This window comes from Dermacentor albipictus, chromosome 4 (assembly GCF_038994185.2).
Source record: "Dermacentor albipictus isolate Rhodes 1998 colony chromosome 4, USDA_Dalb.pri_finalv2, whole genome shotgun sequence".
In the NCBI taxonomy this organism is placed as follows: domain Eukaryota; kingdom Metazoa; phylum Arthropoda; class Arachnida; order Ixodida; family Ixodidae; genus Dermacentor; species Dermacentor albipictus.
This window is the reverse complement of record NC_091824.1, coordinates 53,652,832-53,667,198: the sequence shown is the minus strand read 5'-3', so window position 1 is coordinate 53,667,198 and position 14,367 is coordinate 53,652,832. Positions and strand designations below refer to the sequence as shown.

Here is a 14,367-nt window from a genome sequence, read left to right as displayed (position 1 = left end):
GAAAGGTTGCGGCGTGCTACAGAGACTGATTTTCTAGGTGGCTTTGGCTCAACTCTTGCAATATGGGCTGGGTGGGAATCGAACCAGGGTCTCCGGAGTGTGAGACGGAGACGCTACCACTGAGCCACGAGTACGATGCTTCAAAGCGGTACAAAAGCGCCTCTAGTGAATGCGGTGTTGCCTTAGAAACGAGCTGAAGGCTCAGGCGTGCGTCGCTTGCTCAGGCGCACATTTCGTTGCCGCGCCGAACGCTGGTTGCTCGACGCTCACCGCGTCCAATGCGGGGCGCGCAGTCGCTGTGCCGTAGGCCACTGTCTTACACCCCTTGGCGGGTCGACGGGAACGCTGTCGCGTTCCACTCTTGAAGGCGAAGCAGAGTAACGCATGAGTTGTTTCTTCGTCTAGCCGAACCAAATATAGCCAAGCAACAGCAGTTCACCAGGCTAAACAGTGGTTCAGCAACTAAAATAAAGGCTAGTATGCTTCGCATCCTGGGCTTAACCTTAGCTAAGCCACAGCCATTTTTTTTATCACGACTTTCGCGCACAGTAGTATGCGGGCGATGGAAAAGTAGATAAGACAGCTAGTACAGCGTAAGATTTGGATTTATTGATATCTTGCTTCGCTAGAAAATAATATAATAATTATAATATTTCAAACAAAAGCTTGCATTTCACTAAAGTAGAAACCTTGGCCGGTGCCTTTGTCATAGTTCAAGTACCGGATGCGCTGAGACGAAAAACAAATGTGTCTGCCACTTTTTCCACTACGCATCGTCTCAGCACGGGTCCGCAAGAAATAACTAAAACTACTAAGGAGTAAAACCTAGCATATTTTAGCGCTGACAACCTAATGACCTCGTTTTCAGGCACGAAGTCGTCCACTAGGTCGTGAAAAGCGTGCGAAACCTCCATAATGGTGTCTTGCACGTAAACCAAATTGGCGGAAGCGTAGCTCGGGAGGTTCATTGACGTAGGCCGTATCCAGTATATGGCGCACGTCGGTGTCGTCCAACGCTACACCGCTCTTGATAGAGTCCGCGTAAAACTGTGCCCATTAGACACGTGTTTGAGGTTGTTACAAGCGCGGCGTCCTATAGCGCGTTTCCTCACCCAAGCGACCGTAAAAGTGTTGCAGGGCGCCGTAATCACGTTCAAATGGCTTTCGCCAAAGACGAGTACACGCAGACTCTGTCATTACAGAACGTGACTGCAACCATGGTCGACTTGTAACGAGTGTTTTTTTTTCCTTGTGTAGAATCCAGTCTCATTATTTATAGACGATGTATGTGTATAGGCGCGCCATCAGTGAACTAAATACCATTTCTTCTTTCCGGATGGCGCAAATATCGATTGCCAAGGCTTCAAGTTACCTTATTTTTCATTTTATATCCTTCCATAAATAAATAATTTCGCAGAAAGAAAGAGTAGATATTCAACGACGATTTGTTGCAAGGAAGACTATAGCTTTAATTTCAAACATTACCTCAAAATTTTGTTTCCTACCAAAAGTATGCCGTCGCGGTTTCTCTGGTAGCATTATAGCATCTAGCAGGTGACCAAGCACAGAATAAAACAAAAGAACTTTTGTTTTATGGATCACACTACACAGATGCATCCGGTAGATTGCCGCTGTTCGCTGTAACACAGGCGTGTCGCAAGACACAGCAATCCTGAATATGAAGCCGCTACAGACATGGGACGGAGGAAAAGTCAAGTATACTGTGAGTAAGAATTACTGGGCTGTATCTCTATAACCCTCCAAGATGAAGAGCAGGGCACTTCCTCTTTTAGAAGATCTCAACCTGCAGAAGCTGGCAAAACAGGTCTCGGGGAGTGATTTAAATGTTCTAAACATTTTCTTCACCGCAAGGCCCCATAAAGATTCATAATCGTTCAGCGCCATTTTAAATGGAAGATGAAGCTGGCAAGTTCCAGTCAGCAAATTCCCTAAAATTCATCTGAGCGAACTTAAACCCGAAGATCCTTTCAAAACTGGTGGGTCTGACTACCTTGTTGAAGGGTTAAAATTTGGTGTCGCGGCTCTTAACTGCGCGCTGTTCGTCGATGTGGAGGGGCTGTTCTACTCGGCACCCCATGAAGAATTTTTCACCGCAGTTAGAGAACTGATAGACGTTACCGCGGCTGATGGCTTCTAAAATTCCTGTGGTGTCTCTCCAGATTTTTTTTTAGCTGCTTCTGCTGTTGCTCTTGCGAAAATTTGTATGTCCAAAGAAAGGAATTTGTATTGGATCCAGCGTAGCCCCTGTGCTATGGGAAATTTTTCTTACTCAATTAGACCACCAGCTTAAGCTTTAGCTTACTCATTCCTTGATTGTAAATGTCCTTACGTGGTTTTTTTTTCGTAGATACGTAGGCGAACTTCTAATTTTCTTGCAGCTTTCGTCCAATGACGTGCTAGGCGAAGTAGGCGATGATATTTTAAAGGATTTTTCAAGTAGCTCTAGCTTTCTGAAATTCACCCTAGAGCTTCCACAATATCATTCAATTCAGTTTTTAGACTTGAAGCTGCATTTTAGTCAAGGTCAACGTATGTCTTGAGCCTTCCAGCCCAGGTAAGAAAAGCCTTGCTACCTTTTGACTGGTCCCTTTCTAAGGGGATAAAGAGGGGTTCAGCTTCTTCATGCCTGAGATCAGCTCTTAAAATCATGCGTTCATAAATTGCATGCTAGTTTTCTCTTTCAAGTGGAGCGATTGGAAAGGGCAAGTTTTCAGAGTACACTGTTAAGAATGAAAAAGGCAGAGTTTCCGAGTACACTTCTAAGAGTGGTTGCTGAATCTTTTGGCAAGAAGCTCCGGAAGACAAAAAGTAGGGCTCCCTCCCAAGAAAAGGCTTCCAAGAAAAAATATGCATTCCTTACCTGCATAAGATTTCGCATAACATCAAGAAAATCTCATTCAAATATGGTATCGACATTGTATGTTCTGCTCCTTGAAATCTTTCCAAACACTGCAAAATGGTGGGAAAGGGCAATTCGGAACAAATCACGTCTGTTAAGAAGCATCTAGAAGAAAACAATCGTGTCGCATGCACAACAGGTCACAAAAAAGGTCCCTCTCAGTTGTGGGTGTTTTTTACGGACAGACTGTTAGAATAATGATCATTTACGAGAGCATGCGCGTTCCATAGATGCGGCAGTGCCTATCAAATCTGCCAGTTGACTGTCGTAGTTGTAAAGTCGTTTCTCAGTTCAGCCATACACATATCACAGGAAGGAGGAAGGGACAGCTTGAAAGAGAGATTGTAGAAGCAGTGCCTATCTTGTGTTCGCAATCGGACGAATGCGTTAGTTTCCCTTCAACGTCTGTCTTGCAAAAAGAACTGAGATTTCCTGCCACGTGAGTCCTTTGTTGCATTCTTCCATCTGTGTTTTCTTTTTGTACCATCATTTCCTCGAGTGGTTGCATCGCCTTTCAGATTTCTGATCTTGAGTTATCTTTTGATGTGTTATGCATTTCTTTTGTGGCACTCACGTTTACGTGTAATTCATTTCATTTTTGTTGCTCACTTTCAGCTTTTTTCACATTGACGTGTTTGCGGTCGTTTTTAATCTTCCGAGAAGATAATGCTATCGTAATTTTTTCTTTGTATTTACTTCATCCTGGGTACTATTGGTTGTAAGGTTACACGTGCCCTCCTCTATAAGTCATGCTCTTTTATGCGAAGCATATTACGAGAGCTCTTCAATACCACGTGACACCGTGACGTCACGACAGAGGAGAAACGGGGCTCCAACTCGCGCCGTCGCTCGCGGCGGTATATAAGCAGCTGCGCTTGCCTCTGCTAGATACTCACGAGGTGAGATGCCTCCTGGAGACAGAGCTGCTCGTTGGAATGAGAAGCGAAGGTTGCGGCGTGCTACAGAGACTGATTTTCTAGGTGGCTTTGGTTCAACTCTTCCAAGATGGGCTGGGTGGGAATCGAACCAGGGTCTCTGGAGTGTGAGACGGAGACGCTACCACTGAGCCACGAGTACGATGCTTCAAAGCGGTACAAAAGCGCCTCTAGTGAAGGCGGTGTTGCCTTAGAAACGAGCTGTTTCTAAGGCTCAGGCGTGCGTCGCTTGCTCAGGCACACATTTCATTGCCGCGCCGAACGCTGCGTTGCTCGACGCTCACCGCGTCCAATGCGGGGCGCGTAGTCGCTGCGCCGTAGCCCATTGTCTTACACCCCTTGGCGGGTCGACGGGAACGCTGTCGCGTTCCACTCTTGAAGGCGAAGCAGAGTAACGCATGAGTTGTTTCTTCGTCTAGCCGAACCAAATATAGCCAAGCAGCAGCAGTTAACCAGGCTAAACAGTGGTTCAACAACTAAAATAAAGGCTAGTATGCTTCGCATCCTGGGCTTAACCTTAGCTAAGCCACAGCCATTTTTTTCTTCCTCCGTCGCGTGTCTGTAGTGGTTTTATTCACAATGTCTCGCCAACTGACCTACAGCATTATCCGGCAAGACACAGCATTCCGCGAATGCAGAAGAAACCCTCGGGTAGAAAAACAAAAGAGTGATAGATGAAGACAGAGAGGAGAGGCTGCACAGGCTGGTGAAAGCGCCAAGGACGACGTTTTGCAAACGGGCCTCCTCCCGCTACGCCTCCCGGGCATGGGGTCCGTTCGATTCACTGCTCTCACCTTCAACTGATCACTAGCGCAAATACGAGAGAAACGGAGGCATCCCCCAACTGTGGCTTCGATTTGTTCGACCTCCCAGTCATTCGAAGAGGGCGCCTTTGGCTTTCAGCGGCTTCCATTGAGACTGCACGCATGCAGAGCTCGCATTGACTAGTACGTACGCGGCTACCCATAAAAGACCGGCTTCCCTAATTGGGGGTGTCAGTTTGTCATCTTTGGCTCTTTGCAGCGTTTGGGCGCGTCTCTCTTTTCGGTGCTTTGTTCGTCCGATTTGTGTCCGGCAGACATACTACAGCAGTACAATTCAATTTTCGCCAGTGAACGACTAGGTGGCCTGGGACGCTGTCTCTCTTTTAGACTTCTGTGCTAGGCGCGCCACTCCAACAAATGGACGGCCTTCACGAACTGGCCCGAATGCCAATCCTCTTAATTCCTTGTGGCCCTTTGCTCCCCAAATCGTATGGAAGCCGTGAAAGGCGCGATTCATACGGGGTGATTGCTCGCTGTGCCTAACATCTCTCTTTGCTTGAAGGTCGCTAGCTGAATGAAGAAATTGCTTTTCTATATCTATGATTATCAGTGCACCAGACATGCACCTTGCCTCATTGCTGCTGTTCCCGCTTGCATCTCTGCTCTAGCTGTGTCAAAGTGTTGTGCCAAACACAGAAATGTAAAAGAGAGACAGGGTACCGTGCCAACTTGTTCGGTTGCTTATGCAGAAAGGGCCGCAGCGCACGAGTGAAGAAATAAAGGTAGTTCATGCAATGCTAATGCTGCTGCCCCTTTTTATTCTTCGTATTCTTTTTCGCGCGAAGCTCGGCATCTTCATAGAATAACCGCGGCATGGGGAAACGAATGGAGCACGGTCTGTAGAAGAGTAAGTAGATCTTACCTTGCCATGTAATATAATCATACAATTGCATCTAATACGTACAAAACTCATGTTCGTTGTTGGCTGCACATGTTACAAGCATGAACAACATCTCAAAGCTGCGCTTACGTATCTCTAGTCTGTCCTGCTCACAACAAAGTGAGGCCCGTTCATATTTTCTTTAGAGAGAGCTGCCTGTGGCTGATTAGCCAGTCTTTAAACATGTACTGTGCCACTACAAGTATGTGACCGTTCAAAGGTGAATCCTACTGATTCCCAGCTGAGTGTTGACTGTAGAAGCGCAAACTCCTATTGCTATGTACTTTGGGTCGACAACATTTTAGGTTATGTCTAGAGTGTATTTGCTGCTATACTCTCTCGTAAAATGATACCACTACCCGACGTGCTGTCGAACAGGTCACAAAGATCTGTCCATGGTGAAGCTACTGAGGCCGCATAGTTCTCAGAATGGTCGCACGCTCTTGTAGATCAACAACCATGACGAAGTTGCTCTGAGATCGTCATACTTGCTGTCTTCATCTATTATTGGAAGGGCTTGAACGAAACATTTCGGGTTCATTGAAACGCAACACTCAGACTGATAAATGCAAGACAGAACACTAGCCAGACAAGCCTGCCAACAGAGCGGACGGGATAAAATAATGCATGATGTCATTAACTCTCCATCTCCGTTATGACTATGACACTTTCGCACTATGCGTGCTTCTCTTCTTCCTTCCTCTCTATCTATCCTCTCAGCCCTCTTTCTAGAAAGCGTAGTCAATCAGATGAACCCTTAGTTAACCTCACCGCGTGTTTACACAAACCCTTCTTTCATTTCAATAGCCAAGTGACTTCTCGCTTCTTTTCAGTGCTGCGCAAAATTTAAAGATGACTTCTCCCTGAAATCTCATATCGCCGCTTCCGACGCATACAAGCATATCCTCTTCCGAGGCTGTGGGAGCACGTATTTTCCGAGCGGTCAAGCGCGCTGGCCCCTCCAGGTTCGCCGGCTTCCTTGCTTTGGAACTTCTGCCAATAACAATGAAGTAAATCGAACAGAGGGAGTAATAAAGAGGCAGAAAAATACGATAATGCTCAATTGACTATCAAAGACGATCATAATACCGTGATATCGAAATGGGTGAACAAAAAAAATCTTATAATCTCACCTTTTGGAGGCAGACAGCTTGATCAAAATCTCGTCTGCTTTTGATATTGCTGGAGAACACACATGTGGAACGCTAGAGAAGTAGAGTGCGGCCCCAGCCATCCCGATATTGCGCACCTTGCTGCACGACGTTCCCGCCGTCTTCCATTGGTCGCACGAGCTCTTGCTGTTTTGCGCCGAGATATAAAACATCAAAAAGGCAGTTCCTGTCACCGGAGGAGAGGTGACATCAATAAAGCAGAACCTTCCCTCAACGTCTGCAAAACACGCAGCCATGGCACAGAGTGCAGAATACGCGAGAAAGAGGTTTGAACGTAAACGCAATAAAAACACGTGATTTTTTGTGCGAATGTTGAACCATGTTCGAATATTCTGCTTATATGGCAGAACGACCGTACTCTCGAGTAGGAAAGTCATGCTGAGTTATTAGTTTCACCCCTTAAGCTTCTTAGAATATCGCGCGCTACTTCGTTTCGACGTCAGCCGTTCCTTTTTTTTTCAGCACTTGTACGAGCTGGTAAGGATTGAATAAAGTGCACCAAGTGCACTTTATAGTGCACTATCTCTTTAGTACCAAGTATTGAACGCATCCACGCCACTAACTGGCCCAAAAAATGTTGTTAACTGTGTAATTATTGTCAAAAATGCTGGAAAAAATACCGTGGATAAATACGATCTTTGATTCACCTGGAAACATGACAGAGTGACCAGCAGTATGGTGCTGTGCTCTTAAGCAATCCGTAGAGATGTCATTAAACGGACTACTTATTTTTGTATGCTAAAAAAACAACTAAAATAACCAAATAAGTTAAACAAAAGTTGATTCCTTTTCATTGTAAACGCGGTATACATTTTCGTAGACCCACCTTTCAACGTAACAAATCACAAAGTGTCAACTTATAGCCAAAGTGCTGACCGGTATGGTGGAAGTGGAGTGCTTGTGGCTTGACTGCATGAGCATATAGGCTTTGTTTGCCTGGCCCACAGATAATTTTCTTCGTGTAAAATTTGCTGTTTCCGCTTTACTGTAGGCTACTCCAACGTGTGCCGAGAGCGGCGGCGCCAATGAACCCAGTGCTTATTAAGCGTATACTGTACTGTACATGTTGTAATTCTCGAGTTCGCCTGCTCAGAGTTTTTTTTTTTGTTGTTGTTGTTGTTCAGCGTCCAGTAACGGAGGAGGTGGTGGCCATGCGGCGCGCATCACGGAGCAGCGGGTTGACGTGGTGGTCCACAATCACGAGCCGGTGACGCTCCGGTGTGGCGCCGACAGCGATTTGTTCTCCGCGAATCACGTGATTTCACGACGGGAGACCCGTGCGCCACTCATCCAGGCACATGGTTCTACCCGAGCGACAGCTGTTCCTCCCGCAAGTGCAACGCAGCCTCCGATAACAGGACACTGGACTCTAATGGTGCACGACCACGAATGGGTTGGGCACGGTCCGCTCCCGAAACGCCGGCGTCGATCTCCCCGGTGAGTTCTCCTCCCCCTCTATTCTTACTCTCTGCCTAGGAAAGGATGGCGGTTTTGGTCTGCCTGTAAGCCAAGGCCTAATTTGACGTGTCTGCACTCGAACAAGTGGCCATTTGGCAGACCTTGAGGCTTTGTGTTACTTTGTGATTGCGAACAAGAACGGGATACTGCTTTCGAAACGTCACTGAACTTATAGCTTCGCCAGTTACTGCAACCTTTTCTTTGACCAGCATAGCATGCCCGATACCAGGTTGGATATCCCAGAAGTTGTTGGAGGTGAGGTTATGCGGACCTACATGACTGACATTTGAAACCAGAGCGATGGCATGTGCTCTATTTGTGCCCTTGGTCGTTGCGCGCGTTGGGAACACTGGCGACAAAGTGTCGTAGGTTAGTTCAAAAAGAATGAGTATTCTGAACATTTCCCAACCTACGAGCGCTTGCTGAACGCAATTCGTTCTGTACTGTTCAGAGAGTATTGTTCACTACAGACCCAGGTGCCATCATATCCTATGGAAAATTCCACTGCTATACAAACCCAACCACTAGTGACAACACAATTTTGAAACCATCACATTTGTAAGTCAAGACCAAGACTTAAAATAGGACTGTAGCAACTGTATTCACTCAATAAATCCCGCTTTGCCATCCGTTCCCTGGTTCTAGTTTCGCCTGGTGGTAGTTTCCCCCCCCCCTTTTTTTTTCTTTTTTAATAGATTCCACTTGGCATACGCCCTCATAATTTATTTTACTATCGGTTTAAGCCTGTTATACTTAGTGGCACAGGCTGGAGCACCTTTCTTTTATATTTCTCTTTTAGCTCCTAAAAAATATATGTATTGTTCAAGGACACTATCCAGATTCTATCACCAACGCTTGCATTTCAAATTTCTGGAGAAGCGAGCTCAGTTGAGGTTGTCACGCGGCGACCATTTGACGTTCTTTATTGCAAAGGGGATTGCGAGTAGACATGCGGACTTACATGTACTAATATTTGCGCTGCTCCTGCGGCGAAGGGGTGGGGCTTGTCCTGAGTTTGTTCCAAAGTGCGATTTTTACGGCGTCATGCTCGCGTAACTTTGACATTCGGAAATGGGCAGATGTTCACTGGAGACGCCTTTTCTTTGCACAACGTAAGCCGTTGGTTTGTGCATAGTTTAGCAATGGTTCATGTAGGAAATATAAATAATTTTTATGCATCACAAGCTTTCTAACCCAAATAATGTTACTTGAGTAATAGCGGATAGGATCGCCTCTGTGCCCTTCGTGCACTTTGTGATAGAACAGAGCCCATTTGATCTGTTATTGCAGTCTCTTCCTCCTCTAAATGAGTTATATTGTCCGCAATAACTTTACCTAGGAGATCACGCTTTGAGCTTACGACATGCAGTCGAACCACGGACTAGGGCAGCTTGTGGGGTCCACACTACTACGGCACCTCTGACTTTTCTGGGAGAGGCTCTCCTCGAACAAGATATTTTAATTGTGTTGTGTGTGTGTGTGTGGGGGGGGGGGGTTGCTTCACTTTTATTTATCATCCCATAACTCAAAGCAAAATGCTTAGGCTTGGCACAAGGTTTTTTTCCAGTTTCCATCAAAGCGCCTTTTTCCGTCCATGTGGACCACACAGCGCCATGTACAGATCATGGCAATATTACTATAGAGTAAGATGCGCCACAATGTTGTGTTCTATTCTTTCAAATTCATAGCCTTTATTGTTTCTACTCTTTCTCTTTGTGGGTGCCGCCACATTTCAACATCTACGACTCGCATAGTGGTAATTTATTATTTGCCCATTGGACGTTCCAAACTGATTTGTTTTGTGTTTAATTCTCAATCACCGCCTGATTTCATTTTAACCTTGGATGATACGAGGGGACGAAAGCACTCGCTCGAACGAAAATGCAAATAATCTTTAACTGCTCTGGCGCGCTATAGCTGTTGGACAGCCATTTCGAATTTGCATCGCTAAGTATCCACGTAAGTACGTCGTTTATACACTTCCTGCAGGCGTCGAATCTTCCTTACATTATCGATTGTTTCACAAAGATTGGCCGTACTGCTCGAAGGGGAAGCACCGGACAGCGACAGCGAGGTATGGCGCTGCTCTGGAACTCCTCGGGCGGCGTTCTAGCTATACGCAGGTGCGAGACGTTGGCGCAACTGAGCACTCAAAGCAACTGACGCTTGGCAAAGGAAACAGTGCCTTGGTTAGGGCACAGCATACCATGCGCAGGGGGAACTAACCATGCGACTCGCTACGCTGGCGTGAGCGCTGCCAGCGGCGTCGGAGGCGTCAACAATAGACGGTGCACGAGATGAGACCCCCAGAAAACCGTCGGCGTAAGTCTAGCGCCCAGTGTAATACTACATGACGTTAGCTTCGCGTTCACTGTTCCTGTTTACCTCGTGCTACTGCGCACACGCAGCAGCTCGGCAGGGGCGCTGTATAGCGTCCTTCTACTGCGCCTGCGCACGACGCTCATGCACGCAGCGTAAGGTCAAATGCTCTCCTGCAGCTAAACCACCGAGCCGATTCAGCGAAGCGTTGACGGTGCGTTGACTTCGCTCCATCTTTCTCGCAGCGCATGCGCACTCCACGTATCTGGAGTGTGGTCGCTATATAAACCACACCTGGAGACGCTCTAACGCTCCGCGCGCGAGGTGCGTGTGCGCTGTCGTATGGTGGTACAGCAAGACGACTACGGGAATGCGCCTCGAGCGGCGTCCATAATATTTATGTCACAGTGAAAAAGCAAAGATCGATATGGGCGATGTAGCACTCTACCCGTCTTTGCTGAGGATAACGTACAATGAGGCTTTTTTTTTGCTTCCGTGTAATAGTGTGATGTAATATTCCGACCAATAGTGCGATGCAATGTTAGTCTCCGCACAACCCGAATAAAGCGTCGCTTCGATGTCCTCGCGTAAAATCAGTAGCGAGTGCGTGTGCACAAATTTTTCTTTGTGTAGAGCCCACAGAGCGTAGACGTGGCAATAACTCTTGTTAAGAACGCAGAATAAGTAAAACCTGCACCCGCCGTCAAATGAAGACATTCGTGCCGAAGTATCTCTGCGATGCAAATTCAAAACTGGTCGCTTCCAAACACGATATGGTTCCCACTTGCAGAAGAGCGTGAACCAGCGCAAGTTAACGATACACTGAAAGGAGAGCCAGTTGGAGTCAGTTTATTGCAGCACCAGAATAACTGTTATTTGAGCATGCATATATAGTGGTGGTGGGATGGGTGCAGCAAGCGAAAAGCCACTATCTATCCTTGTAAGTTTATCGAACTAAACACTTCGGCAATGTTGACAGTACAGCCGCCACAATGCGTAAAAGTTAGCTTCACGTACGAAAAGGCTAACAAACTATCAATAACTACTGCGATAGCGAGTGTGCAGAGATGCTAGCACACTGCCTCTCAAGTATCGACAAGTAAATTATCAGACGCGCACACCCACACCCACGCAAGCGCAAGCACGTATATGCGCAAACACGGACATTCGCGCACAATCGGAGCTCAGCGCGCGTAGGTTGGCGTTTTACTGTGTTGCCCGACACGCTACGACTGAGCGACACGACCGCGGGTATAATCGGCACTCAAAATCCTCGTGTTTTTCTTACGAACGGGGATTGCCGCCTAGCCTATTGGTGGGATCCAAAAGCGAGAGAAAAAAAAATAGAAAAACGGAGAACATAGTTCTCCCAAAGCGGATGGTCGGTCATCGTGCCATTATTCCGCGCCGACTGCTTCGATAAGCGAACGGACGTAAAAGCAGCTTCGAACTCGAACGCCCTTCTCGTGTTGTACGTGGTCGTTGCGATCGCTTTTTACGACGCCGCCGGTGACGACCTGGCTGACTGCTTGTGCATGCCGGCCGCTGCTGCTTTTGCACGTGGTCTTCGCTGCCCTCAGACGCCCACTCCTGGACGGGCCACTGCCCTAATCTGGTTCGGCATCCTTGCCGCGAGAGCTTGCCCTGCGCACTGCCGAGGATATGAATGCGCGAGCGTACCGGAGCAGCTCGTTATGAGAGAAGGCGATTCGCACAGTGCGAACGTCGCGAATGCCGCCAGACGCCTCGCGTATCTTTTACGCGCCGACAACGCGAGGCAACGGCGCCATAGAGTCGCCGCGTGGGACGAGACGTCGCGAGAATTAGCCATGCTCGACAGGCTTTAGGTGAGTGTCTGAAGAAACATCGCGATGGTCGATCCTTCTCCGACCTTTATTCGCACGGTCGCAACAGCGCAAGACAAACGACTCCAAAGAAGCACGGAATAAAACCGCTGGCTTTCCTAGACTTAACGTGGATGTTGGAACTGAGGCGGAATGTTGCATCGAGATAGAAGTGCCTGGTCCGACATCAGTTGTATTCGCTGAATACTATAAGTCGGAACAACAGACAGCAAGAACGATAAACGCAACTCCGTCATTTGAGTATGAGAGTGGGGATTAAAGCTCTACGTCGAAGGACGAAGACGCGATAAATATTGCGGTAATATGACAGCCTGCTTACCGCACTAACGAAAATCAGGGCTCAAACGACGGTACAAACCGTTCACACGTAAGCTGTTTAAGCCCCCTATGCGAATATATAGAAGATCACGTAAATAATTTAAAGCCCCACAAGTCATCTCACTTGGCTAGGCAATAGCTGCATGCAGTATGTGAGTGCGTTTCCTACCGTTGCCCTCCTCCGAGTGAATCAATTTTGGAAAGCTATGTGAGAACCGCCGAAGGACAGGAAGCCTGGTGGAGTCCGATGACGAAGTCAAAGTATGGAAATGGAACCGGCACCCTTTCATCGCTCGTCGTTAATTGCCGAGATATTTCACTCCTGGAGGAAATCGCAGAGATGGCGATCCAACTGGTGTATCATCGACAGTAACCTGGAGTGGAAAACAGTTCGTCACAAGGCTAGGGTCTATGCCGCATTCGGTGTTTTATAGTGTATCATAATAAGAGTACTGGGTGGAAATCTTACTGGTGTCTATAAGTTGGCAGCTCCGCCTGCATGAGGTGGTGTGGGAATAATGCTTAATGTAAGTATTTATGCAGGCATTGATAGTGCATAAAACTACCAATTGAGTCTGGTTCTGAAATTGTGCTAAGAACCAGCGCAGTTAAAAGGAAGAAGAAGCAATGATAAATGACCACTCTACTGAGCGACGTGTTCGAATATGATATGTTGTAGCGTGAAAGACACGACGAAAGCTGTAAGTAAACCACACAAAAGACGCAGTAGCGCATTTTTTTGTTTTGTTTTACTCTCATGTTGCGTCACGTCTTTTGCGCTACAGCAAATCATGTTAGTCTGAACATGGTAGCTCAATTTTCTGTTCTGCTAAACTATTTGCTTATCGGAGGATATTGACTCTAGGGTCATGACAACAGTTACACATATGGCTTTACCGCTCAGGTTTTTTTGCGTCTCTTGCTGAAAGAAACAAAAAGAAGGAAGGAAAAGAAAACGTCGCGAATACGTGTGCAACCGCACGATAGACGCCTGCGGACAGAGCCCACGTGTTTTGAGCAGTGAGCGCCAGCCATCAGGAGCGATCCAGCGTGCTCACTGTTGCGTAATTTATGCGTTGGCCGAGCTCGTGGTGCTGCTTCAAGCCCAGTAGCTTTAGCGCTTGTTTTGTTTTGATTTCGCTTACTCTTTCTTTTATTTCGCCACTGCACCTCTGCGTGAAATATGAGGCCCATCAGTGAGCAGCCGCGAAGAACTTTAGCGTGTCCGCCACCTGCGTATACATTCAGGACGCTGCAATGGCCCGGCAAACGGAAACAGGCCGCATTTTGTGGTTCGCGTATATCGGCCCAAATTTAGCTGATTGTTTCACCCATCTCATGCGTTACGATGGTCATTCTGTCCGTGTGCTGGACAGGACAATCGCCCCTTTACAGAGGAAAAAGCTCTAGGACATTGGTCCAGACGGGCTTCGGCACTCAAGGCCTTAAGGGCTTTGTTGAAGTTTTTAAGGACATGCGAATTGTGCGACCGCCTTTGAACGTTGTAGACCGTAGTCTCGCGTTACTGTGTGAATTTTCTTCTTTTTTTCCCTCTTCTTCTACTTTCTCCTTTTATTCCCTTTACCCCTTTCCCCAGCACAGGGTAGCCAGCCGGTACTTACACTGGCTAACCTCCCTGTCTCTCCTCTCCTTTGTCTCCTCCTCCTCCTCCTGTC

General features: G+C 47.2%; 2 protein-coding genes across 5 annotated transcripts in view; both read left to right on the top strand.

Moving 5' to 3' along the window:
- LOC135909165 (uncharacterized) overlaps positions 1 to 7,986 on the top strand; it is a 465,689-nt gene extending 457,703 nt beyond the window's left edge. For all 3 annotated transcript variants that reach the window (XR_011513888.1, XR_010566622.2, XM_070536963.1), the window contains one exon: positions 7,856 to 7,986. The gene's annotated coding sequence lies outside the window, so the exon portion shown is untranslated. The remainder of the gene's footprint in view (positions 1 to 7,855) is intronic.
- Positions 7,987 to 7,991: 5 nt separating this feature from the next.
- The window catches only part of LOC135909142 (roundabout homolog 2-like), a 402,696-nt gene continuing 396,320 nt past the window's right edge, over positions 7,992 to 14,367 (top strand). Inside the window, exon 1 of one of the 2 annotated variants that reach the window (XM_070536959.1) lies at positions 7,992 to 8,168. In XM_070536959.1, coding sequence (XP_070393060.1) covers positions 8,104 to 8,168 — 65 coding nt within the window. In that variant the 5' untranslated portion in view covers positions 7,992 to 8,103. The remainder of the gene's footprint in view (positions 8,169 to 14,367) is intronic. The other variant, XM_070536954.1, reaches the window with a different exon arrangement.